The sequence below is a fragment of the Lepidochelys olivacea genome (assembly GCF_965140295.1).
Source record: "Lepidochelys olivacea isolate rLepOli2 genome assembly, chromosome: 12".
NCBI classification, from domain to species: domain Eukaryota; kingdom Metazoa; phylum Chordata; order Testudines; family Cheloniidae; genus Lepidochelys; species Lepidochelys olivacea.
Window position 1 is genome coordinate 18,476,695 of NC_140422.1, and position 27,669 is coordinate 18,504,363.

The 27,669-nt window shown below is 41.2% G+C and overlaps 2 protein-coding genes and 1 long non-coding RNA gene across 5 annotated transcripts in view; 2 read left to right on the plus strand and 1 right to left on the minus strand.

The window, feature by feature from the left end:
* Positions 1–19,540, plus strand: part of ITFG1 (integrin alpha FG-GAP repeat containing 1) — a gene marked incomplete at its 5' end in the record, with an annotated part of 215,601 nt that extends 196,061 nt beyond the window's left edge. Inside the window, 4 exons of the mRNA XM_084644488.1 lie at positions 5,020–5,144; positions 6,801–6,883; positions 15,525–15,642; positions 18,209–19,540. Of these exons, the coding sequence (XP_084500614.1) occupies positions 5,020–5,144; positions 6,801–6,883; positions 15,525–15,642; positions 18,209–18,268 (386 nt within the window). The 3' untranslated portion in view covers positions 18,269–19,540. The remainder of the gene's footprint in view (positions 1–5,019; positions 5,145–6,800; positions 6,884–15,524; positions 15,643–18,208) is intronic.
* The window catches only part of LOC311528952, a 151,882-nt gene continuing 126,883 nt past the window's right edge, over positions 2,671–27,669 (minus strand). Inside the window, exons 3-4 of the long non-coding RNA XR_014713730.1 lie at positions 4,351–4,444; positions 2,671–3,187 (exon numbers count right to left, since the gene is read on the minus strand). This is a non-coding gene — a long non-coding RNA (uncharacterized lncRNA). The remainder of the gene's footprint in view (positions 3,188–4,350; positions 4,445–27,669) is intronic.
* Positions 23,966–27,669, plus strand: part of NETO2 (neuropilin and tolloid like 2) — a 49,794-nt gene continuing 46,090 nt past the window's right edge. The window contains exon 1 of one of the 3 annotated variants that reach the window (XM_084644491.1): positions 23,966–25,061. In XM_084644491.1, the coding sequence (XP_084500617.1) occupies positions 25,028–25,061 (34 nt within the window). In that variant the 5' untranslated portion in view covers positions 23,966–25,027. The remainder of the gene's footprint in view (positions 25,062–27,669) is intronic. The other 2 variants (XM_084644490.1, XM_084644489.1) reach the window with 2 other exon arrangements.

A 27,669-nucleotide genomic window follows, 5' to 3' on the forward strand; every position in this document is an offset into this window, starting at 1 on the left:
AATATTGTAGGTGTTGGTCTCTGTCTGAGGGGTTGGAGCAAATGCAGTTGTACCTCAGCGCTTGGCTGTAGACAATGGATCGTGGATGTGTCCAGAATGGAAGCTGGAGGCATGAAGGTAGGCATAGCGGTCAGTGGGTTTTCGGTATAGGATGGTGGTAACATGACTGTCACTTATTTGCACCGTGGTGTCCAGGAAGTGGACCTCCCGTGTAGATTGGTCCAGGCTGAGGTTGATGTTGGGGTGGAAGCTACTGAAATCGTGGTGTAATTTTTCTAGGGTTTCCTTCCCATGGATCCAGATGATGAAGATGTCATCAATGTAGCGTAGGTAGAGAAGGGGCGTGAGTGGACGAGAGCTGAGGAAGCGTTGTTCCAGGTCAGCCATAAAAATGTTGGCATATTGTGGGGCCATGCAGGTGCCTATAGCAGTGCCACTGGTCTGGAGGTATATATTGTCACCAAATTTGAAATAATTGTGTGTGAGGATAAAGTCACAGAGCTCAGCAACCAGTTGTGCTGTGGCATTGGAAGGGATACTGTTCCTGACAGCTTGTATTCCATCTGTGTGTGGGATGTTTATGTAGAGAGCCTCTACATCAATGGCTAGGTGGCTAGGATGGTGTTTTCTGGAAGATCACCAATGCATTGTAGTTTTCTGAGGAAATCAGTGGTGTCACGGAGATAGCTGGGAGTGCTGGTGGTATAGGGTCTGAGTAGAGAGTCCACATATCCAGACAGTCCTTCAGTGAGAGTGCCAATGCCCGAGATGATGGGGGCATCCGGGATTTCCAGGTTTGTGGATCTTGGGTAGTAGATAGAATAACCCCACTCGGGGCTCTGAGGGTATGTTAATCTGTTCCTGTGTTAGTGTAGGGAGTGTCCTGTGTAGATGGTGCAGTTTCTTAGTGTATTCCTCAGTGGGATCTGAGGAAAGTGGCCTATAGAATTTGGTATTGGAGAGTTGTCTGGCAGCCTCCTTTTCGTAGTCAGACCTGTTCATGATGACAACAGCACCTCCTTTATCAGCCTCTTTGATGTCAGGGTTGTTTCTGAGGCTGTGGATGGCATTGCATTCTGCACGACTTAGGTTATGAGGCAAGCGATGTTGTTTTTCCACAATTTCTGCCTGTGCACCTCGGCAGAAGCATCCTATGTATAGGTCCAGACTGTCATTTCGACCCTCAGGAGGAGTCCATGTGGAGTAATTCTTCTTGTGCTGTTGGTGGGAGGGTATCTGTATTTCAGTGTGCTGTTCACTGTTATCTTGAAAGTGTTCTTTGAGTCGGAGACGGCGAAAGTAGGCTTCCAGATCACTGCAGGACTGTATCATGTTTGTGGGGGTGGCGGGGCAGAAAGAGAGTCCCCAAGATAGGACAGACTCTTCTGCCAGGCTGAGAGTGTAGCTGGATAGATTGACGATATTGCTGGGTGAGTTATGGGTACCACTGTTGTGGCCCCATGTGGCAGGTAGGATTTTAAATTGCTTACAGTCCCTTTTCCTTTGTCGAGAGGTGAAGTGTGTAATGTAGATCTCCTGTCTTATTTTAGTAAAGTCCGTTTGTATGGAAGGTTGGTTATTTATGAGAGTCTCCAGGTTGGAGAGCTCTTTCCTGTTTGTTGTATAGGATGATGATCAGGTGGTTCCTCAGTTTCTTTGATAGTGTGTGGCATAATCTCTCACTGTGGTCTGTGCAATATATAGATAGCAGTGGATTTTTCACCTTCAGTTGGTATGATGTCCATCCGTTTGCATTTGGAAAGGAAGATGATATCTGTCTGTACTTGTGCAAGTTTCTTTATGAGGTTGATGGATTTCCACTCCATACGGCTAAATGCAGTGCCTTGCATGGTGTCAAGTATCAGAAGGGTAGCCGTGTTAATCTGGATCTGTAAAAGTGGCAAAGAGTCCTGTGGCAAATATTGAGTTAGCCACCCTTATGTTTTGGAAAAATGTCCACTTCTTAGATTTGTGAACACAATTATGCTCAAAATCAGAAAGATCCAAGATTGTTTTTGATTGAATTTTTGCTGCATTCTCTTATGTTCTCACATCCTTCGACCTGAGTCAGACATAGTTGAGATCAGTATGTGCTGGCAAGTCTGACACTTGTATTGCATCTTATACAGATTCCCTGATATTTTTTCATTATTGCTGCTATTATGCATTCCAATAATAAAATCTTCACTGTTGCAATGCACTTTTGTAATTCATTTGCTTCTTTATGCTGTGACTTTTCAGTTTCGTTGATAAATACAATACTAACCAGATCACCTCAGTTTGAATAAAAGATTCCATGATATAAAGAGGAAGTTTTCTTTTTTAAAAGACTAATTGTCTTCCTGCACCACACTGACTTGTGGGAAAGCCTGTAATTTTTCAGTCCTGTCTCACAAGCTAAGACATTAAATCCTTTTAAATTAAATTAAATCCTTTTACCAAAAATCTATTTTTTTAAATAATCATTTTCTTTTTTTCTCAGCCTGTGTATTCATATGTCATATTAAAGATGTCATATGTAGTTTCTTTCTTTATTTAGGAACAAACATTTTAATATTTTTTTTATTTAGTGTTGTGGTATCCTTGATAAATACTATAATTCATTCATCCTTATTACAGTAGAGTTAATTGCAATTTCTGCCTGACTGATATTTGGGATTCCCAACCAAGAATACAAAAATGCAGTTTCATTTTAATAGATAATTTTTAAACTCCACAATTTGCACATTTAAACCATGTAGTATGAAATGATATCCATGAACTCACAGCTGTCTAAGAAAAGGTCATAACACGGTAACATCTTAAATCTGTGGCAATCATCACCAGTTCTACCCCCTTGTACAATGTAATATAAGCCTTACAAGCCGAAGAGCTCTAAGGCAAGCTGGCAATTCAAGACAATAGTCACTGGGCCTATGGTACCCTCCCTAGGGAAAAAAAGTTAAACTTCAAGTTAAAATATACATGATGCGAGGCCCTGGATATTTGGAGGTATTTGGTTTTCCGCCTTGCAAAGGGAGCCAGGGATGTCCTGCCCAAACTGGTAGAGACTCCGTATCTGCAGGGAAACTGGGGGTCCATCCTGTGAGTCTCAGAACACCACACTTCTGTGTTCCCTCTCCGTCATGCAGCAGAGGTCACGTAGGTACCATGCCATGGTTGAATTCTACTTTCCGTATGAACATAGCTGGAAAATAGAAACTCAGAAGTGACTGTCAAAGTCATTGCTGCGGTAAGCAGCAGCAAATCCAGCAGATATGTCGTCTTGGCTTGATGTGGAGCACACTGTAAAGAGTGGCTGCTCTTCAGCTGAGTTCCCCCAAAAATCTGGTTTCCCCAAATGCAAAAAGTGTGACATGGGTATCTTATATCAGCTTCCCACTCCTTTAGGCATGTATACAAATTATGTTGTGTTTCAGCATCTTGACTTGGGCTGAACTTACCTTCTGCCTTTAATTGGAGCAGCTCTAATGCTGCTGACAGCTCCTGTGAAATTTCCACACCTTGGATTGAAACCAAGCTCATTTAAATCAATTAGATTCTGATCTAGTTTTTTCCCCCACCCCCTTAACTGAACTATACTTTGAGCTAAAATAAGAAACAAAACTAGTTGGTTATTTGAAAACATGCTCTTCAAAGATAGTCTGGTTCCTTTCTAAGCTCTTATCTCTACAAAAGTGTATCCATGTGTTTAACTTTAAGTTTTAGAAATTTTTTTTTTCTGTAATAAAGCTGAGTTCAGCTGTACCTGATGCAAGATCAGGGCTTAAGGCATTGCCCCATCAGAGGATAAGCAATGAAGGCTTTGTCCACCCTAGTAAAATTACATATCGCTGACAACTCGTGGCAACAAGGGATGCAGCTAAACGCTAAACAGAGTGACAGGCCAATACAAACTGAAATTAAAATGAAAGTGTTCAATTGCTTTAAACACTCCAAGGGTCATAAAGTCAACAGTGTTTCAGAATCCATAAAATAAAATAGAAAACATGTCAGAATATCTTGATCTCTTTGCTCTCAAGTTTTACCATCCTGCCAATGATTACTTCCCTTGGTGGTGGAGTATATTTATTTTTGTCTAAGAAAGGACTGCAGGGATTGAATTATGTTATAATAATTCCTGCCTAGTTGCATAAATAGAACTCAGCCTGCGGCCTCCTACTCTAACATACAAGGTGTGAATTATTGCACCCAAAATTCACAACCCGTCATGTCTTATTGCTTAATTTGAGATACTTGATTTAAAATATAACCTATCAGAGCATGTCAAAGCAGTGCAAGAATTTGACACTCAAATTCCTGTTTAAAAAAAAAATTGTGAAAACTACTTCTCACACTTTGAAAATTTACCTCATGTGGTCACCGGCCAGTCCCCTTCTCCAGGTTGAAATTATTTCTGTTATCCTGGTGAAGGGCTGAAGTGGTTTTATTGTTTATCTTGTTCCTGTTATGGAAACAATAAACAAATCCTTTAATAAGGGGCTTTTTAGAAAACAAAGGATCCACACTTGATCCAAGTTAGTATATGCTGTAGAAGTGCTTGTAGAAGATGAAAAGATTGTAAGAGATTTTGCTGAAATGCAGAAAGTAATATATCTGGAGATCATATGTTGTTAATGAATCTAAAGCTAGCTAAGAAAAATGTGTATCTTTTTCATGATTTCAGTTAATGGCAAATGGTTCTTTGTGTTCAGTTGTTTATAATTATCTATTACCAATGGAGCCAATTTCTGCCCTGGCTTGCAATTAATGTAACTCAGGTTTAAATCAGAGGAAGATTTGGTCTACAGTATACATTTGGTGGCTAGTTCTGAAATTGTTAGTGGAATAAGTTTATTCTTCATGTTGAATGCCCACAGATTATTTGGAAATGCAGGATCTGTCACTTAAGAACAGATAATTGTATTGTTTACTTATAATTTTTAAAACATTATTATTACTGCAGTCAAAATATGTTATTGTGATGAAAGTCTTAAGCAGTAGATTCACTACACCTTTTTTTTTTTAATTAAATTCTAGCTGGACAACTTAGCCAGTCAGCTCATTTCGCTCTCCAGTTGCCTTACAATGTGCTAGGTTTGGGACGCAGTGCTAATTTCCTTGATCACTTATATGTTGGCATTCCTCGTCCTTTAGGAGAAAAGGTAAGTTGAGATTTATCATGGGTGAACTATTTTTTCTGGTATTTTCCTTGCCCAATGAAGTTTTGGGGGGGTGCTGTTCTTAGGACTGCTCTCTTTCAGAACTCAGAATTATAAAGAAACATTTTTCATGGGTATTGAAAACGGTTTGCTGAAGATTACTGTGTGTCCATTTTCTCCAGCATATAGTTTAACTCATTAGCCTCTGAAGTAAACAATAAAACAAAAATATCACTCATGAGAAAAACAGAGAAGTACGCGTTTGTGTGCTGTTTGCATAGAAAAATAGAGCTGGTTTATATTAATAACATTTCAGTTTGCTCTAAGAATCCAATTATTATGCCAGCAACCACACTAATTTATATTGTAATCCCATCAGATCTCCCCAGGTGGATGAGGCCCACATGACTCAGTACTTGGCTGGGAAACACTCAAGAATTCCAGGGTAGGGCAGGAAAACAATGTCTGTCACCTGTTGAATCACCTGATTCCCTCTGAATTGGTATTGTACTCTTTACCAGCATGGTGCAAGGGGAACGGTTCTGCTGGAGGAACCTTCCTGCTGATGAAATGTGAAACCACGATCCTGACAACTTGTGGTGATGAAAGGTCTCACAATGCTATTTTTAAAAATAGGACTGTTTACTCCAGTGTCCTGACTACATTTGGATAATTAAATTCTGCCTATATAAAATTTCCCTACTGAATCAGTTGGATATAATATTTTTAGAGGTGAAAGTAAGCTGGTATGCCCCGGTATGGCATACCGGCAAGAGCCGGTGCGCCGTACCAGGGTGGATCGACTTCCCCCGGCGCAATTTAAAGGGCCTGCAGCTCCCAGCAGTGGCTGGAGCCCCTGGCCCTTTAAATTGCTGCCAGAGCCCCACTGCCGGAGCCCTGGGGTAGCAGCGGTGGGGCTGGGGCGGCGATTTAAAGGGCCTGGGGCGGTAGCGGTGGCCAAGCCCTGGGCCCTTTAAATCGTCCCCAGAGCCCCGCCGCCGTCGCTTCCCCAGGGCTCCAACAGGCTCCAGGGACGATTTAAAGGGCCGGTGCGGTAGTGGCAGCCGGAGCCCTAGCGAAGCAGCGACAGAGTCGATTTAAAGGGCCCAGAGTTCCGGCTGTCGCTACTGCCCAGGACCCTTTAAACCGCTTCTAGAGCCCCTGGCTGCCGCTGTTACCCTGGGGAGGGGGAAGGAAGCACTTGCCGGTATAGGGTGGGCCGGAGCTGGCTCTGACCTCCCCCAGCCCCGCCCCTTCCGGGGGCCACAGCCGGCCCCAGCCCAGCCCCATACCGGTAAGTCCCTAGACTTACTTTCACCCCTGCGTATTCTTCACTTCCTGCTCTAAACTGGAGTGCTAATGTGCACTTTTTAAACACTGCCATGGTTCACCTCAGAGATTGTGGTATTTCAGTGGTGGATTAAGTGATCCTTGTGTATCATTTTTATTCAGTTTGTAAATTGCTTTGGGATCTTTCAGGATAAAAAAATCTTTATATTCATGTTAGAGAATTATCACTATTTTTTTCCTGTCTTCTGGAAAATTAACTGTGTTTGAGCTTTTTGTTTTTTCTTGTATAACATTAATCAGAAAAGTTCAGAATATTTAAAATTTGTATTAGTTTGTAAGAAGCGGATATACCTTCATTCCTTCTTTCAGTCCATAAGAAAACAGGAATGGACAGCTATCATCCCGAACTCCCAACTTATAGTCATTCCATATCCACACAACGTTCCTCGAAGGTAATGTAATCGTTTGAAGTAGATTTTGAAAATGATACTATGGATGCAGAACTGTAATTGTGTGTCATGGACTATGAATGAATGATGGTGGAATGATTATAGAAAAGGTTTAATAAAAATTCTAACAGAAAAGGTCTTTTCTTTTCATGTGCAGCTAGTTACATTTGATCATCTGAAGAGCAGATTAGCATATTCAGAACTTGGTGTGTCCCTTCAGGGCAACTGCAGCTGTGTTCCCCCTTTATTGTCCATCAAGGGCAGCCACTCTAGTTTCCAGACACTCCAGCTGTCACCTCTCTTGGGTGGAGACACGTTTCTCCCTCCCTTCTGACCAAGCTATTTCCAGACTGCACCATTCCCTGTCCTCACTGTGTCAATCCCAGCAGAGATAGGCTGCCCAGGTATGTCTGCCTGCTTTCTCTGCAAAGACTGAGAGGTGTAATTGCTACAGTTATAAAGCACAACACAACACTTCCTGTGCAAGCCTACTTCATTCTTAAGGTAAAAAACATTCCACAGTGAAAACAATAAAAGAACCTATATGCGTGCTAATAAGCTTACCAGAGTTCACCCCTATCCTAACATGGATTCTTACAGGAGCTGTCCTTCAAACCCCACATAAGGGGGATTCCTTGTGGTTACAAGTTCATCACAGCTTCAGCTCAGAACAAGCACTCAGTCTCATGAGCCCTCAGGAGGCCCTGTCCTTCCAACCCTCCCCAAAGGATCAGAGCCCTCCATGGACCAGGGATCCTGTCCATTTGCTGTATCAGGTAGAAGACCCTGAGCCAATTTAAAACCAGGCTGTTTGTCCAAAAACCATTGCTTTGTCTGGTCCCTGGAGATTTCAGTTTGAACGAGTATGTGCAAACCTCTCCAGGTGGGTGGCTTCAAAGGGTTGATAACGGAGGAAGTACATTAGCATCCCCCTTTCCCTACTAGAGAAGGTACATACAATGCCACAATAACACACAATTGCATTTTTTATACAATGTACCCCAAAGTATTGACCCTAATTCAGTCAGGTTTAACTTAATTCAATAAACTTTATCTTAATTCCATAAAGTTTGTTCAGGCTATTACAGGATATTGTCAGTGTGTCATACTTGGTATATTATAGATGTGTTCATTTGTGACCATTGCTAAATTGTCGGGGAGTAGGCAGATGGAGAGAGAATATGTGTACATGTTTATGTGGAATATGTGTACGTATTCCCTCATCTGTATGAGAGATTCTTGTAAATAAGCATATAGCTTTATTTCCTTTTGTGGATCATGACAGTCAAATTTAAAATACATTGCGCATTTCACACTATAGTAATATTGGTATTTTCTCTTTAAATTATTGAACATACAGGTATTTGCATAAATGTTTTATATATTTACAGTGAGCATCCATTAAGTATTTTCCAATAAATGAAAACATACCTGCCAACTTTCTTTTTGACCAAGTAGCAAGCATTGTCATGGGGAAAATAGGCTTTTTTTGGTTTCATCAGATATACATTCAGTGTGTCCAGTTAGATACAAAGGTTCTATTCAGTCCTTCAACACATGGTGTGTGTTGCCATGGATACATGTATTTTCCTGTAGCTAAGGGTCAGAGGGTTCCTTGAAGGAGGACTTTCATATTGAAATCAATTTAGAATAAAAACATTTATACCAAAAACCTGAACTTGGCCAGCACTTTTCTGTGCTACTTTTGCTGTTATTGAATATATCTGTCATAATTAGGGGTCTACTTAAATCACGGAGAAATCACACATTTTTCCCAGATTGGTCACGACATAAATAGCACATTTCGCAGATGGGTAACACATCCGCGAAATTTGCTATTTATACTGTGACCAACCCATGAAAAATGTGTGATTTCTCCACAGCGTTTCTCAGACTGGGGCCCTGACCCAAAAAGGGGTTGCAAGCCTATTAGGGGGTTGTGGTATTGCCATCCTTACTTCTCCACTGCTGCTGCTGACAGTGGCGCTGCCTGAAGCTAAGCGGCGGGAAACCTGCAGCTGCTGCCCAGGCGCCCAGCTCTGCAGACAGCAATGCCGCCAGCAGCAGCAGAGGTATTGAAGAGCGGAGAGCAGCAGCTGCTGGTGGCCATATCATGCCACCCTTATTTCTCTGCTACTGCTGGCCACAGCACTGCCTTCAGAGCTGGGTACCCGGCCAGCAACAGCTCTTCTCCACTCTGCCTTCAGAGCCGGGCAGCCAGAGACCAGATTTCACATTCTGTGATGTGATTTTCACAACTGCGAATTTGGTAGACCCCTACTCATAATAAATACTTGATTAGTCACATTCTTGCTTTCTCTTCTGCTTGATCTTGCAGTGAAGTCAATTTTATATATAATGAAATTATTCTTATATCACAATTTCAGCATTATAACTTTACTGTAGAATCAAATATGAGAAGAGATGAGATGTGACATCCCTTTTATATAAACTATGTTGCGTTAGTGATTAAGCACAAGAATAACATCAGTCAGGTGAATAAGATTTAACATTCTAGCCTTATGTATTTTAAAGATTCCCACGTACAGAAATCTCTCTAAATCCTCTTGCTTTCAAATTATTGGGTTTAGTTTTCTCATAGAGGAAACACATGCAGATATGGACACTGTAGACTGACAATAGGTGGAACTCAATATTGGAGATTATGTGAAAACAGGAGAAATATACATATTCAAAACTTTCACTACACATAGACATTTCCTAAGATTATATCCAGATTTCATTTAAATAGCATGATTGCAGCTCAAGGTGACATACCTGAGCTAGCTGTAATCTAGCTACCTGATGTCCCAAAGTACTGTAGCTGCACCAGCATGTGCTTTAGTGCAGACTAGCCCTACAAGTAATTAACCAGGATTCTGTGTGGACTTAACTGCTCCGGGATCCGAGATAGCTAAATTAAAGACAGCTTGGGAATGTCTTCTTGAGCTCCAGTCACACCCCATGACTGGAGGTTTTAATGATGGGAAAAACGAGTGAAATGATATCATGAGTCAAGAGAGAAGATGAGCAGTTGAGAGGAAGATGATTTTAATCAGGCTGTTTAAAACTTTCTTATATAACTTCAGTGACTAACATTTTGGTGAAAGGAAGTGTTTATTACGGAGTCAAACATACAGATTCAAGCGCATCCCTCTGTACTTTTGCTTTCAGTTAAGATGAGAGTGCACACAGTGCAGCTGCTGTGACACATCAAGGATGTCCTCTACAAAAATAAGGGAAGACCAGACTTTACACATCTGATATTCCTAAACAGGAAAGAAACCCCTTTAAAAAAAAATTATTTCTACAGCCTAGAGAAGTATACGGGATGCAATCCTAATTTGTATTTAAATCCTTTTCAGATTCCTTAAATCCCCAAGCAGTACTTCCACATTTTCTCAAAAGTCCCAGTGAATCATCATTCTCTCTGAATAGTCTTTTCCAATGATAAACAGGCATTAAGGATATTAATCCATTCTTCTATTGACAGAATTGATTCTTTCCTCCAGTAATATAATAAAATAGGAAGAAATTGCCTAAGGAATGAATCCTCTATTCTCTTCAAATATACAAATTATCAGGACAAAATGGTCTGTTCTCTCAAGTCTGCAGCCAGTCAAACTGAACAGTATCACTTTAGAGAGAACTGCTTAATTCATCTCAAGGGGGTTTTAACTTTGAATCCTAATGAAGATTTATAGTTTACACTTTACTATTTCACTGATGATCAATTTAGGTGAAACATCCAGCTATTCTGCAATTGAGTGGAGCTTAAACATCCCCCTTTTCTGACAAATTTGACCCTTGTCATCAGACTCTTCTCCCTAATCCTTCTTCATAATAAAAGTTCCCTTCCCTGTCTCTTAAAGCCAAAACATTTTTAAGACTGGGTGAACAAAGACCAAACATCAAGGGCCAAAATTTCAGTGCTAAGCACAATGGGTTGAGAACAGATGGGTCAAATCCCAGGGGGAAAGGTTACTACTCAGGAGTCACCCTCATTTCCAGAGTAGCTGCATTGATCAGCAGTGAAATATAGAACAGTGCTGACTGATACATAATCATCCTCATAAGGCTTCAAAGTTAAATCTGTGCACTTGTAAAACCCCACATGTGCACCACAAACAGGCCCACTGCAGGTGCAGGACCTTAGAGTCTAGCTACACTATTACTACATTTGCTTGTTTATACCCATGGTTGTACCTTTTTTTTTAAACCACAGTGGGTGTGTGCACGTCTTGGGTAGGTCCGCCAGTTGTACCCTGTTTTGGAAATTTGCCCTTCCATGTGCTCCATTGCTATCATTAAAAATAGATGGAAGTCTCCTCACCCCAAGAGTTCAAATCTGACATAGGCATGAGCAATATGTCCAGCTCTGGATCTGAACCTCTCCTTAGTTCTGGGTGTTTGGATGGAGTGGGTGGCATTAGGCCTATGTGTACTTCACGTATTAAAAGATCCATTTTTCTTTCTATCTGTACTTCTATGCAATATAATATTATCTGTAGGATACCAAATATTCATTGTATATTAGCAGATTGACTGACTTAAATTTTTAATTGAGTGGACAGTCTATTATATAAAGTATATAAAAGACACTTTTGCCCTTTTTTTAAAAAAATGTGTAACTGGACCATGGGATTTCCTCAAGGATAACACTATGATCTGTTTGGCTATCTCCTTAATTTTATAAGCTGTGTTAGAAGCTATTTTAAAATTGGTTGATTCTTACTGGCTAGCCTACAAATGGTGCCAGAATAAGAAGTCAGGTAAATTACTTGCTTCTTGACTCAATTCAGTGGGACCTAATAGCTCACTGGACTGGGACTCAGAATAGCTGAGTTTCATTATCAGCTCTGGCATTGCCCTGCTGGTGACTCTGGGCAACTCAATTCATCTCTCTAAGTAGACTTACACAAGTGCTTATTTTAATACTCCAAATGGGAGAATATTGAGCAGTTTATGCAAATAGACCCCAGTTTGGCAAGGTACTTAAGCATTTGTCTAAGTTTAAGCATGTGGGTAGTCCTGTTGTAGAAGGTCTGGAAGGATTCATAGATTTTAAAGCCAGAAAGGGGCCATTATAGCCTGTATAACGCAGGTGATAGAACTTCCCCAGTGATTTCTACATAAAGCCCCTAACTTCTCAGTGAGACAGACCATATCTCTTTAGAAAGACAGCCTGCTTGCAGTACACTTAGATATTTTTCTAAAAGATTATTACACACTAGTGCAAACAGAAATTGATGCAGGAATTACTGGGTGAAATTCTATGAACTATGTTGTGCATGAAGTCGGATTAGATGATGATGATGATAGTCTCTTCCAACTTTAAAATGTATTAATGTATTGACATGCTTAAAATTTGACACATTCTTAAGTACTTTGCTGAACTGGGGCCATGGCCAGCACTTAGTCACCCATGCCAACAATACATGCGCACATCTCCAAATACAAAAATTGTAAACATATTAGGAATCCTGTTTAAAAATAAAATCTCATTGACAAAGCGTACTTTGCAAGTAATGCAAGGGTACTGTTCTTCAAATTAGCAATAATTAAGTTTCTATACAGTCTCACTGCCATTGATATTTTTATAAATTCTGTTGTACCACTTTCAGCTACAACCAACCTCTTGGGCACTTTTATTTGCCCCCCTTGTGTTTCTGAAGGAATGTTTTCTGCAAATTTATTTAGAAATAAAATACACATTGGTTTCATTTTTCAGTCTATTTCAAGGTTTATTGACTACAGAGACTGACCTTATTGGTCAATAAATTTTGATTTAATCCAAAAAGGGGTCTATATTTAATTTCTGCCTTTGAGCGAGTCACTTAAAAAAATAAGATATGCACTGAACTACTACATGCAACAATCATGTAATATTTAAAAGAAACAAAAAATGCTGTACTTTTAAGCATATATAATAAGAGGTAAGCAGTAATACATACCTTAGAAGATTTTGCCACTGGAGTTTGAAGCAGAGAGTGGAAGGCGAGGCCTGAATGGCAATGTCTTATTTGGTCACAAAGTTTGAGCTGAATGTTTAAAATAATGTGAGCTTTAAAGGTGGATTATTCCTATTTGAAAATATGACAAACTTGTGATGGGCTTGAATTTATCTTTCTTCAGAATAACTTAAATATTTTTAAAAGATCCAAGTAGTAGTTAAAGTTACAAAAACTTAACAAATCTGTGCCTCAGTTTATAGGTAAAAAAGGTATGAGGCTAAATAAATGGCTGTGAAGTGCCTTGAGATTTTTGGATGTAGGGACCTATGGCTCAGAGGGTTTTGTGTTAATATTTGGACATGCAGGAAATGAACTACTTAAGCTAACCATACTGCAGACGTGGACTTTACATCGCAAGCCCAGATCACTCCTCCCATAGACAAAGTCAGAAAAGGGCATCAGGGAGGCTGATAAATTGCCCCCTAAGGGGAAGGTGCTGGAGAGCTGCAGGATAGGGAGGGATGCAGTTTCTTGTGAATCCATCTGTTTTTACAGAAATTCTGTAGATTATGCCTAATATGTCAGCTCTCTAAAAGGCTAACATTTTTATGTTTGCAGGTTGAAAACATTATATCCCATCACCACAAATGAGGCACTTGCAGCTAATTTTGCTGAAATACTTAAGTAAAATCAATATCAAACAATTTGTACTTAAGGAAAGAATGAGATTACATTTGATTGGCTATAGTTATCTTACAGCCTTATCTGACTGTACTGACATCTTGACAGGTTTCAGAGTAACAGCCATGTTAGTCTGTATTCGCAAAAAGAAAAGGAGGACTTGTGGCACCTTAGAGACTAACCAATTTATTTGAGCATGAGCTTTCGTGAGCTACAGCTCACTTCATCGGATGCATACCGTGGAAACTGCAGCAGATATTATATACACACAGAGATCATGAAACAATACCTCCTCCCACCCCACTGTCCTGCTGGTAATAGCTTATCTAAAGTGATCATCAAGTTGGGCCATTTCCAGCACAAATCCAGGTTTTCTCACCCTCCACCCCCCTACACACAAACTCACTCTCCTGCTGGTAATAGCCCATCCAAAGTGACAACTCTCTTCACAATGTGCATGATAATCAAGGTGGGCCATTTGGAAATGGCCCAACTTGATGATCACTTTAGATAAGCTATTACCAGCAGGACAGTGGGGTGGGAGGAGGTATTGTTTCATGATCTCTGTGTGTATATAATATCTGCTGCAGTTTCCACGGTATGCATCCGATGAAGTGAGCTGTAGCTCACGAAAGCTCATGCTCAAATAAATTGGTTAGTCTCTAAGATGCCACAAGTCCTCCTTTTCTTTTTACTGACATCTTGTTTTTAACTCCCTGTGATCAGTAGGGTTGGTTTTCATAAAACACCATATCACACTGGCACATCTGATGGATATGAAACCAATAAAACTATATTTTTGGACGTAGTCTTTAATGGCACAGAAATGTGCTACAACTCAGGAGTAAGCTTTCTGGATCTTAAACACCTTTATTATCAATGTGAAAAATTATTCTGATGTGAAAAATCTTTCTAGTTTCATAGTCCGTAGTGTACTGTGCATAAGGTACTTACTACATGATTTAAAATCAATTGTTATGAATACCCAAGTACAAAAAAGTGGAATAAAACAGATTAGAAAGATTAAGTAACTTTGTCTCTTAATACACTCTACTAATATGGGATGTGCAAAAATGTTTGTCACAAATACTGAAATTGTTGCTATTTCTGTATCTCATAGAAATGCCCTGTTGTAACCTGATTTAAAGTCACATTGTTCCCTGATAGAGTAAAACCAAGAGCACTCAGGAAACTCCACAAAGTTTGTCAGGCAGACTTGTTTATAAATTTCCCCTCCAAATGCAGGATTTTGTGGAGGAGACAGGAAGCAAGGCATCCGTACCCTATGAAACCCCCACTTCATTATCTACAAGGAAATGAAGTACTACTCTACAGTGTGATGACCCTCCATGATGCTGCCTGGCCCCTCTCTTTCCCTGGAAGCACAGCTGTCATTGGCTGTCCTTGCCATGCCTGTACAGTGGGTTCTGATACTTACGTAGGCACAGAGAGGAACTTAATGCAGCATTAATTTCTGAACAGTGTAGATATGCAGATGACTGATGGAAATGTACAATGACTGCTCCCCAAGTCCCCTGCAGTGCCGTGTTGCAGCAAAGGGGCTTTCTTGGCAGAAGAGGCAGCATGCCAGGTGGACTGTTTCCCTGCTCTTTTCCCTTCACCTAAGTCTCAGGCACGGCTTTTTTGGAGGCTTATCCTGTGCATTTTATTTTGCTCCCTTCCATGCCCACTGCAAAAGAAGTGCCACGTTAAGGAGTGCCTAAATGAAAGAGTCAGTCCCTGCGGCTAACCATAGCACTTCTGTGAGCACTTCAATAGAAACTAAGCTTAGAGATGGCATTAGTTGGAAATGGCAATGATATTAAACCCTATATTTGTAAGTAAACATTATTAGGGGAGGTCTTTCAGTAAAGCCCCTGGCTTTTGAAGACCAAGTCGTGGGTCACCGTACTACCTTTATATTTTTGTAAACATAATCTCTATTGAATCTACTCTTTCTCCTAATGAAGAGTGACTGAGGTTTCCTTTGCTTCTCCTCTTCCGTGTAGCTGGAGTGCCAAGCTGTACCTGACCCCAAGTAACATTGTGCTGCTCACAGCTATAGCCCTAATTGGAGTCTGTGTTTTTATCTTAGCAATAATTGGCATATTGCACTGGCAAGAAAAGGTAAGCTTAATTAAGTGGAAATGATTTTCTACATGTATCTTTACTGTACTTTAAACTTCCTAATATTTTAATATATGCCCTAAGCTGTGTTGTTTTGAACAGTGTTTTTCAGTTTGAAAAGTTTTGGGGGATATTCACTAAATTCATCAATCTATAATAATCCTCTCATTCTTGAAAGGTATCAGACTTTATTATTGTTCACAAAATTAGGAAAATTTAGGACTTATTGAAACCTTAGAAACAGATATTTGGTATTTAGTTTTAATTTTGAGTCATAAAAATGGAAATTTGGCAGTAACAGGTAAGTGCTGATAGTTCAGGGAAAACCATAATTCATAACTAAATGGAAAATGTTCAGTTCATATTCGGGTGACCAGACAGCAAGTGTGAAAAATCAGGACAAGGGTGGGGGGTAAAAGGTGCCTATATAAGACAAAGGCCAGAATATCAGGACTGTCCCTATAAAATGGGGCACCTGGTCACCCTAGTTCATATCCAGGATGAATATCTTGCACTCTCAGCCTTTGATCAGAATTTAAAGGAATGAGTCTGGAAATAAAACTACATGTAAACCCCCAGCTTACACTTCTTTAGTTCTGCTGGTAATTCAGAGAGAAGGGAAACATCCCTTGTCATTTTGTGTCCTCACTGAGTGTACTAACATTAACATTTAAGACCGTGTGTGTGATTTTATCATGGACATACTGGTTGTTTTGTTGTATATAGCTGAAATACACTACAGTGTATAGAAATTCATTGATTTGAAGAAGCATTTTGAGAGGGTTCTTTCATGTCACAAAAGAAAAGTGGTCCCATTTTTCTTAACCACTCTCAGTGCACAATAATATTCAACTGGCAGGATAGCCAATAAGTGCTGCTACCTAGCATACCGTAATTACAGCTGTCAAATAAAATTACTGCATTTTTGACTTGGTATGCCTGGCAGTGTTTGTGAACTAAAAGGCCAGTTAAACATTCAGATAGGTGTCAGATGAGCAAGGATCCCGGAACTCCTGCATTCTCAGCCTCCCTTTGCCCTGCTGTGTGAGCAAATCACTCAGACACTGATTTGGTTTCCCCATCTATATAGTGATCATGATACCACATAGGAATAATGTGATGGTTAATCAGTTTACATAGACAGCACTTTAAAACTTAACTATCAGTATTATTATTGTCAATTCAGAAATCGTCTTTAACACTTTCAGAATGCATGAAAGAAAGAGAGAACACAACTGAATGGAAATTGTTTTTAAAGGGGGGGGATGCTTTAACTACACTGAGAACTGTAAGCCTGTCACAGAAGACTAAAACAGCAAAATCTAGTAGAACACAATCCAGTAGGATGCCCAATTGTACACTTGTGTGGTCTGTGACAACGAAATCTTTGGAATGGAGCCAGAGCAGGTGATACCATGTTTCCCACAACCTAGTTTTCGTTATAGAAATATAGAGAGATATAGCATAGATACCTAGTAAAATTGTTGTGAAAGGTTACCAGCTCAGGCACATGCCTATGTCATGATGGTGACAAGCCAACAATATTTTACTCACTCTTAAAAATAAAAGTATTAGCCTCAAGTAGCAAGCAGGAAGAATTTTGCAAGTCGGATAAATTGAAAGAGCGATTCATTGCTTGCTCGTGTATATGTTAGAAATGTTGTTAGGACTCTGTAGCTGCAGACAAACAGTTTATTTGTCACATAAGGCTAATCTCAGTTCCCAATAAAGTTAATCCAACATTAGTAAACCCTGGAAAGAAGTACATAGGTAAAATATTCTGGACTGGAGAGAGGAAATAAAATACATGGAAAATTACTACATGTAACTAGAGACCATACAGATATAGGTACAAGCTGAATACTCTCCTTATTTATCCATAAACACACACATGTCAGTAACACTGTTGTTTTGACAGATCTACATGTACAGCACTCAAATAAGGAAAGAAATGTATTTACCTTCCCAGTTGTTCACTGTTTATACACATGCATATGCCCACAAACAAAGTGGAGCCCCAATTTTTCATCTGCAGTTCTTAATGCTATTATTGGTTGAATTGCTACAGTCTTACTGTCCCTTTTGTCAAATTTTTCAATTTTGGTTCTCTTAACAGTAATTTTAAAATAATCTAGTTCTTAAATTACAAGAGCTGGGACCACGTGTGGTTGCTTCAGAGCCAATTCACCATTCCTAATAATATTTATCATCTTTTACAAGGCAGATGACATAAAAGCGCACTTCAAAGCATTTTTCATTTAACCACTTAAGCAATAATCCTTGAAAAAAACGTTCATTAGAATAACCCAAAGCATTGGGTCATTAATACTAAAACATCTCATCATTAACGGCAGCAGCCAATTTTGAACAGATTATTGCTATTATAAACTGACACCTATTAAGTATTAATTGTTGAGGCAGATAGTTAGCTTTTTGTCTTCTGTTGAATGACAGAGTTGAAAAAATAGCCATTCTGTGGCAGTTGACAACTAATTTTCTATTAGAATGCAAGGTATGTACTATGCTGTTTCTTGTATTCTATAAAGTGTTATGGTTTATTTTTCAGAAAGCAGATGACCGAGAGAAACGACAAGAAGCCCATCGGTTCCATTTTGATGCTATGTAACATGCCTTAAGATCTATGAAGGAGCTGCTATTCATTTGCTTAATCAAAATACGAAATTCCAACTTGTAAAGGAGATTGGGGGAGCTGAGGTATTGTTAGTGTGTTATTTGTACATGTTGCATTATTTGGTATTTATTTGAAAAGCACTAAAATCATACCTGAATGTCTCAATATGAGCTTTCAGTAAACAATTTGTATATACTGGCAGTTATTGGCCTTTATTTAACAACACTGTCAATTTATTTTTCTTAGTAAGGGATTTTTTTTGCATTTGTTCCAATGTTTACATACTGCCACTTGTTCCAGTACAACATTTGACGGAAAAGAAGTAACGTGTAAATAAAGTTAGCATTTCACTGAGAAGAATCCTTTAGTGCCGCTGGAATTGGTCTTGTCATTTCTGCAATATAAATTATATGTCTGTAAATTAACCTAATGCAGATTATCAGATGAGACATTTTACATCAATTACTATAACTGTACTCTTGGGGTGCTTGATCTAAAGTGTCTAGATCTTTTTTCCTTTGTTTTAATCCTTACATGCAATAGTTAGATGAGAATTTATTTACTGAATGACTAAATTAAATCTACAAAGCTAATAGCCAAATAACTAATCATTGGACATCTGTACTGTTGATGTATATTAGTTCTAGGCATGAAGCATTCAAATTTTAAAAAATAAATAAAACCTAAGTTTATACAGAAATTAATTATCATAATCCAAAATATGTAAAAATTATGCCTTCCTAGAATGGATGTGATCAGAAGAATTTTGCTTGAGTACTGATGTGTATCAATGTGACTATACTTAAATTTAATTATGAAAGCAAATAGCCATCAAGATTATGAATGGAATTTGATTTTCTTGGGGGGAAGCTTATAGAAAAACCTGTAAGGGAGACTGGGGTGGAGTCCTATGTTTTGCCTGCCTGTTTCCACCCCAGAGGCCATTCATGATTAAGGGCTGAGGTATTCTATAGTTCATATCAAGTCCTTGATGTAAACTTCTTACTTGAGGGCATGTTATGCTATTGTCCCCAAATTCTGTAGGAAGAGAGTGATGATTATGTCTGAAGAGAAGCTCAGTTCTGTATATTCAAAATGTTGATAGCTTTCCATCATCCAGATTAGACTGCAGCAATGGTAATACATGTTCCCTGAAAACAATCATGCTTTTGTTTTATGTAATACAGTTTTCCTTTGTTCTTAAAATGGTTTGCATTTACATGATTCACTGTGTATTTAAATCTGTTAATGTGCATTCATAATAAATGTTTATTAAATCAAGCATGTTAGTTGCTTAAGTGCAAACAAATATTATCGTTGGTGCTATCTTTATATTGTAGCCTTGTTGGTCTGTTTCACTGTATGAGTGGTCACTGCCCCATAATCTGTTGTCACCCATTAACCTCTGATACTATATTCTCCTGTCAACATTGAGCTGTTAGTAGAGGAAAACAGGGCTAGTAAACTAAACTGATTATGTCCATCGTAAATCATGGTTAGAATAATTTATTTCTGTAACTGTCATGACACTTAAAAATGAGCTCTCATACAAGAGGAGGAGAACCATCCATGATATACTTCTACCAATCTGTGAAGCTTTCACTGGTACCAGCTTCTTGTGTATGTGTATATATAAGGTAATCTGACATATCCCATGTGTACTGGTCAGTTTCTTAACAAACATCTCAATGAGTTGAATGAGTCAGTTCTATGCCTCTCTTCGATTTTGTTTCAGGATATTTTGCACACTCAATAATCCAACATTGCATCAGTTTATACTCAGATTGTTTTTAAAGTTTTATTTGTAAACAGACTAGAAGCTTTTCTAATAAAAGCTTTATTATGCAACAGATTCTAGTTGCAACACACAGCTTTCCCTATAATGATAATGAACAATACATTCTAAGCATTACATATCATCAGTATTAAATACTGTTTTATTGTTAAACATTAAGTTACAATAAGATGTTTATTACCTTACTTAGGCTTTCCATACTGCAGGTGTCAAAAACAAAAATTTTCAGCAAGATTGCCATCACTAACAGTAAGATCAAGGATGTGACTGTAATTAGACTGTGTATTTCCAAGTGCTCTTCACAGTAATTGGGTGGTGAGAACTTGTTCTAACTATATAAACTTTCAGAACACATCCACAATACTCAACCGTGGTGAACAATGCTAGCTGGAGGCTTCTTCAATGTGAAATCTCACCTATGCAGAAACCATCAACTAGCCAGCTGACAAATGGTTGCTGAAATAAATATGAGTCTTCATTGTTCTCATCTCCCAGAATGCAACAGTTAATTTCTCCCCAGCAACTAATTGCGCCTGCTGCTCCATTTTCCCTTTAGGTGGTGTTATTTTTGGATAAAGAGATCTACAGCTACAAGACATCTTAAATTGGGAAAAGCCACTACAGTGGTTTGCTGACTGTACCACTGCCATCCTCCATTCTTCTCTACAACATTTTTTTCTTATTGGGGCTATAAATTTGGAGAAGATGCTGGAATAAAATTTTCATGTGTCACTTTAAAAATATTAACCACAATGATTAGTTTTATACATGGATTTATAAATACCTGTAGATCTCTTTAAACCATTATTATAAAAAATTATGATGCCAAGTATACATGATCCCATACACTAACCCTTGTTTCTACATTATTGCCCACATTTTATGAGCTGGGCCCATTCTGGGCCTAAGGCACATGTAATCAGTGACACATTAAATTCTACTGAGGAGAGGGGAATGATTGCCTTCAAACCTGGAAAAGTATTTATTTTTCTGTGGATGACATTTAACCATAAAGAAGGATGGACTCACTCAACCAATGGAAAATGGAAAATAAGTCGCTAATGAGATAAACCTGTCCTGAAGTCTCAATGTTTGTTCTCAGGTACTGTTCTGGCTATGTGTATGCAGGCAAGAAGCAATGATCCCGTAAAGCTTTACGTGACAGAGAGTATGCATGTGGGGGCACTGCAACTTGGCCAACTGTCTGGCAAACTTTCTAAGGATTGCCGGAGGCCTCTGTGAGACTTAGGAAGTTGGCTAAATTGTGATGTTCCTAACTCTACACTGAATAACTTTTTCAACATGACATTAAATATGTTTACATTATGATAGCAGATGGAAAACACAAGGGCCTCTAACATCTCATATTTGGGGGCTGTATCTCACTAAGAATTTTCATACAAGCCATTTATAGTCTGTCAGACAAGCCCAGACAATAAAATAGTTCTGGAGTACTGTGTCCAGTTTTGGGCCCCACACTTCAAGAAGGATGTGGATAAATTGGAGAGAGTCCAGCGAAGGGCAACAAAAATGATTAGGGGACTGGAACACATGAGTTATGAGGAGAGGCTGAGGGAGCTGGGATTGTTTAGTCTGCAGAAGAGAAGAATGAGGGGGGATTTGATAGCTGCTTTCAACTACCTGAAAGGGGGTTCCAAAGAGGATGGCTCTAGACTGTTCTCAATGGTAGCAGATGACAGAACAAGGAGTAATGGTCTCAAGTTGCAGTGGGGGAGGTTTAGATTGGATATTAGGAAAAACTTTTTCACTAAGAGGGTGGTGAAACACTGGAATGCGTTACCTAGGGAGGTGGTAGAATCTCCTTCCTTAGAGGTTTTTAAGGTCAGGCTTGACAAAGCCCTGGCTGGGATGATTTAACTGGGAATTGGTCCTGCTTTGAGCAGGGGGTTGGACTAGATGACCTTCTGGGGTCCCTTCCAACCCTGATATTCTATGATTCTATGATCACTAAACAAGTTCCCAACTCCTCTCCAACTCTCTATGATTAACACCTATTTTTGTATGTGCCTAGCATAAAACACAGAATATCCTAAGCACTTCAAATGTGGTCCAAAATTGTCCACTGGCTATAGACTATTGGTGATTTATAAAATAAACAGGCACCCATCTGCTACTCAGCATGCCTCTAACATTATTTCAAACACTATTACAACAAAAACAAAGCAGAACTCAAAGCAAATTTGAAACAGAGGACTTCTGGCAATTTTAGGGTAGAGGCGTTTGGAAGAGAGGCGGCACAAAATCAGTTTTAATGCAAAAGCAAGACAGCGTTTTATTATAGCTCAGCAGCTGTTACAACTGTGCCATTAGTCTGATCCTGCAAATGCTTCTGCTTAACTTCACAAACATGAGTAGTCCCACTAACTTCAATAGTGTTTGCAGAATTTAGCTGTAATACATTGCACATTTATAGCACCTTTAATCATAGAATGAGAAGTTCAACAAATTCACTACTAAAGTATGCTTCTGCTGTAATAATACTATGAACTGGCATCATGGGGGGGGCATGTTTGTCTCTCACTTCTAGATCAAGTTTACTCTGTCTAGTTTAAATATTCCTATAGTATCCATCACTGTAGTGCCAAAAACAAGTTCAGGTTTGCATTGAGATGGCCACAGTAGAGTCTGTGCTTCACAGTGTAGTAGTACTAGGATTTTATGTTTGTATTTTATATAATTTTAAATCCTACTACTACATATGTACAAAATATATGTAAAATACAACAGTTGCAAGTGTCCATCTAATTTGCAGGCAGTTTGCTAGATTTATTAGCTCTGAAGTCAGTTCCAAATTGCTGCATAAGGTACTGGAACACTGACAGGTGAAATGCAGGAAGGGACCAAGAGTAGGGTGCTCTTGACTACTTTGAAGTTTAGAACTACAACACAATACACTACTGCATGGGTTGCCCTTGGGAAAAAAATGCAAATATTGAACTAAACAGTCTCTAGAAACTGATAATGCTATTTTTGTTTTGACTAAAGGGGACCAGATGCTAATTTTAAACATGATAGACATATCACCTGTAGTCTGATATGGCACAAAATATAGTAGCAAATTTGCAGGGACAAGCAGCAATAGTGGGAAGCCTCTAAGGGGAGAATCTAACAGCGAAGGGGAGGATATGTTATGCTCATAAAAACAAAAGAAAACTTGCAGTAACTAGCAACTCTTTTGAGGCAAGGTTCTCCACATATCTATGACCTGATAGAGTCCTGTTATTCCACTACTTGCGGTTCCTGAACAAACGGTTGTCAAGCCCACCCAACAGTGGGGTACTTTTGGAACGAAGGCAAACGTCCACTGTGAACTAGGCGGAGACACCCCCAATTAATGTATTTCACTTGTGACATTTGAAGAAGACGGAAAACGACTAAATGAATTTACATGTGCCGCCCAGCTGCTCACCTGAGAAAGCACTTGCGCGCATATGAAGAGTACTTACAGCCCGTTACTAATCTAACCCCTCACAGCTGTGCCCATCCTCCGAGCCGCGAGTGGCTGGAGTGGAAACACGCTACGTGCCATTTCATGTCTCCATCATTTGTTTAAAAAAGCTCAGCACCACAAGCCTGAAACGGCCGAACACGTCCATTGCGCTCACTCAACCAAGCCGAGTTTGTAGACACAGGGCAGGTCTCTCTGCTGGCCAGGCTTTGATTCTACGACCCGCGGTTTCCTCGCTCAGCTGAGAGCCATAATCATGTCCCTGCTTCGACGAAAGTGCCTTCCAGCCAGCCCACTGCCTCCCTCGCTGCCTGAGGAGATTCTTCTCCCCCCTTCCCTGACAGCTCCCCCGCGCCAGCTAGCCCGAGAGCGGGGAGCCGGGGCCAGGCAGCCAGCTAAGTGCGCCTTTTTATTAACTCCATGTAAAATCATCGCTCCATTTTAGCCGTCACTCCCCGCCAGGCAGCAGCGTGCGCGGGGCTCTTCCCGGCCCCGACGCTGCAGGCGGCACAATGGAGCGGGGCGAGGCGCCGCGCCGGCCACACGCTGCCTCCCCGAACTGCTGACGCTGCTTTTCTGCAGCTACCGGGCGCCGGGGACCTGCTCCTGCTCCACCCTGAACGGACACCGCCCTTCGCTTGGCAGGGACCCCGGCCAACTGGGGGGGGGAAGGAGGGAGGAAGCGGGCTCCTGCCTCACCGTGGGCTCCCCAGCGGCGGGGACCTGCCCCGGCGGGCCCAGCACCTTCTCCCCCTCACTGCCCGTGCTCCACACGGCCCTCCCCAGAGAGGGGGAAATCCCTGGGAGCGGGGCAGGGCTGCCGGCACCTGTGCGCCCCCCGGGGCTGGGACGTGCCCGCCGGGAGCCTCCCCTCGCCCCAGGGCTGGGACGTGCCCGCCGGGAGCCTCCCCTCGTCCTCCTCACAGCTCTCCGTTCCCGCCCCTCGCACCCGCTGCCTTCCTCTCGCTAGCCCTGTGTGGGGCGCCCCCTGCCCGGGCGGGTTCCGAGGGGAGCGGCCCTGCTGGCGTGGGAAGGGGGAGGGAACATGCGTACAAGCGGCTCATTCCGGCAAACACCCCCCCCTTTAAATGAGCTTCAGTGAGCGGCTGCAGCTGAACCGGGAGCCGCCGAGCTGCCGACCCCGGGGGGAGCAGCGCGCCCCGGCACTCTGTGCGGCGGCAGCCTCCACCCACCCCCCGCTCGATGGGACTGAGCGCGGCGGCAGCGAAGGCTCCAGGCTCGGAGGGGTTTGGCTGAACTCGCTGCCAGGGGGGCGGCTCCCCTGAGCCCGGGGCACCGGCCATGGCCAGGGCGGAGACCTGAACCCGCCTAGCTGCACCAGCCACCGGGCAGCTCCCCCGCTGCTGCGCTCCGGCGCCCCTGGCTCCGTGCGGACGTGGCTATGCCTCGCCTCTGACTCGCTGCCACCCCGGCGCTCGGTCCTGGGCCAGGAGCGGCAGAGACGTGCCGCCCCCGCCCCGGAGAGAAGATGGCCCTGGACAAACTCTGCTCGGTACTGGAAGGTAGGAGCCCCGCGGCGGGAAGAGCGTGGGGACGGGCGGCGGCACCTGCGCCAACCCCCGGGACGGCCGCGCCCTCTCCCTCGGCTCCCCGGGCCCGGCGGCTGTGCACGCTCTAGTCCTCCTCGCCTCTTCGGGAGCAGGGTCTGGGCGGCCGCTCCAGAGCAAGACCCTGCTCCGGACGCTGGTTGGTGCCCGGGCGTTTGGTTCTCCCCTGTCCAGCTACCTGCTCTCCGAGCTCGGGTGAGGCTTCGTCCTGAGCCCAGGTGGGCGGAGAGCTGAGTATTCAGGGTACCCCTAGCCCAGTGGCTTTTGCTGCTGTTGGGGGCCCGGCGGGAAACACCAGAGCCTGGCTCTTCAGGGTGCTGAGTGCCTGCACTTCCGGCTGAAGCTGGGGGCAACTGTGTGTGCTCAGCAGCTCTGAAAATCGGGCCCCGCGGTCGGAGCTTGGACGGCCCCAAAGGAGTGACCACTTCTGAATATGTGGCTATATGAGAACAGGATAGGGAGTGGTGGGGAAGGGACCATGTATGGACACATCCAGAAGCCCTGCCAGATGCCGGCTGCCTTTATTCTGCTGAGTGGGTGGGGGTGGGGGTGACCAGAGGGACGGTTATGGTAACAGTGACTGCTGAAATGCATAGTATGGATCTGAGGAAAATCAAGAACTCCATATTCCTCCTTTTCCCACTAAACTACTCCTGTTTTGCTAACACTCCAACACGCTGTGTGTCTCTGGTCAGGTATTTATCACTCTTGTTAGCGCAAGATCTGGTTTTAGCAAAATAACACACAATCAGTAGAGTGTCACAAACTACCCAGTTCTATCTGCCTCCTGATCCACCTTCGTTTTGGCTTTCTCTTCAGTTTTACTCCTCCATGTTCAGAGGTAAAGGTTTAGGACCAGGCTCCTTATCTGAGCATCTCAGTGTCTGTGATAGCATGTCTTATGTATCTCGACAGTGGGGAGGAAGGTTTATTTTATATGAAGCCAGACCTGACAGTTAACTTTGCCTCACAGATAATTTGCAGCATTTTGTATCTTTTGTAGCAATAGCTGATTTGAACCATCCGGGAGCCTTTGATCCTTTGTTTAAATGATAGAACATTTTGTTAGGAAATACTGTTTAGGAATGTTTGCTTGCTTGAAACAGGGTAAAACACAAAGGCAGATACTGCAGGTGGAAAGTAATATCTCTTGTGTAGTGATCTATGATATGAAAGTTGCAAAGAAGTCTGTTGTAAACCCAAAATACATGCGTATCACATGCAGTTCTTTTTCTTACACTACAGTTGTTTTGGCAAACTAAGTTATTTCTCATTTATTTACCTCTACATCTAGGTAAATATTTATTGCAAATATCATGTTTTGTCTTTAATGTAATGTATTTTCTTTAATTATTACATTAACATTCTTCTGCTGTTGCTAGACAGCAAAGGAGGGTGTCTTCAATCTAAAATCTTTGTTTCAGTGACTTTTTTTAAATTCTCTTGAAGACAACTGTGTTCATAAAATACAGTTGGCATAAACGCTTCTTGAATTATACTCCCAAATGCAATTAATCCTGCATGTGTAGAGTGGGTGCGCTTCCTGTGTATGTGTGGGTGTAAACTGTCTCCTAAGACGTGTGTGTCTACAATCTTCTATAAACACTACAGAGTCTCAAGAAAATCTTATAACAATCTACTGGAGACCCTTTTCAGTTTCTTTTGTAAGAGTTTTTATTTGGTGTCTGTGACTTGAATATGCTCAGTTAAATATATAAACTGCACAGAGTTGAAATGTTAGTGAGCTCTTAATTCTAAATACACTGTTCATCCCTGACTCCAGAAATTGCCTCTGATTACTTGACATCATGTGCTGTCTTCTGTCCTCTCCAGAAGAAATCTTTCTATAGCCAGATTATTACATCTAATAATACAAAGTAAAAATGAGGTTGCCTCTGATTACTTGACATCATGTGCTGTCTTCTGTCCTCTCCAGAAGAAATCTTTCTATAGCCAGATTATTACATCTAATAATACAAAGTAAAAATGAGGTTCCTATAAACACTTTTAAAATTAAAACTATGTGCCTGAACTGTTATGAGCAGTTCTCAAATTAATCTTTACTATTTTAAGTTGCATGTTGTAAGGGATTTTAAAAGTTTGCAAAATATTTACTTGAATTGGTGAGAATACTGGGCTGTCTTGCCATCTTTTTTGTTTTTAAGAGAACTTCCTGTTGAAATTGAGGGAGAGTCCTGCTTTGAACATATATTAATTACTAGTATCTTCCATCAGATCTGACGGTATTTCAGTGGCAAATCATTCTCCATAACATTTCAGAACATTTTGCTCTTCTGTTCTTGGCGTTGTGAAACACACAAGTGTTTTGCTGTCAGCCATCAAACAAATTTTGGGTTGCAAATCTGAGGGAAGAATCAGGGCCATCATTCAGTTTGTAGTTTTTATCTTATTCTGATTGCTCAGGGCTTACTGTATGGACTTTCTTCACTATCAGTAATGCAGGCTGTGACTTAAATAACCCCCCAAATCTGATTTTAATGCCACTTACACACAATACTGAGTAAAAGATCTGAAGATTATTCTTATGTCTATTGAGGCAGCT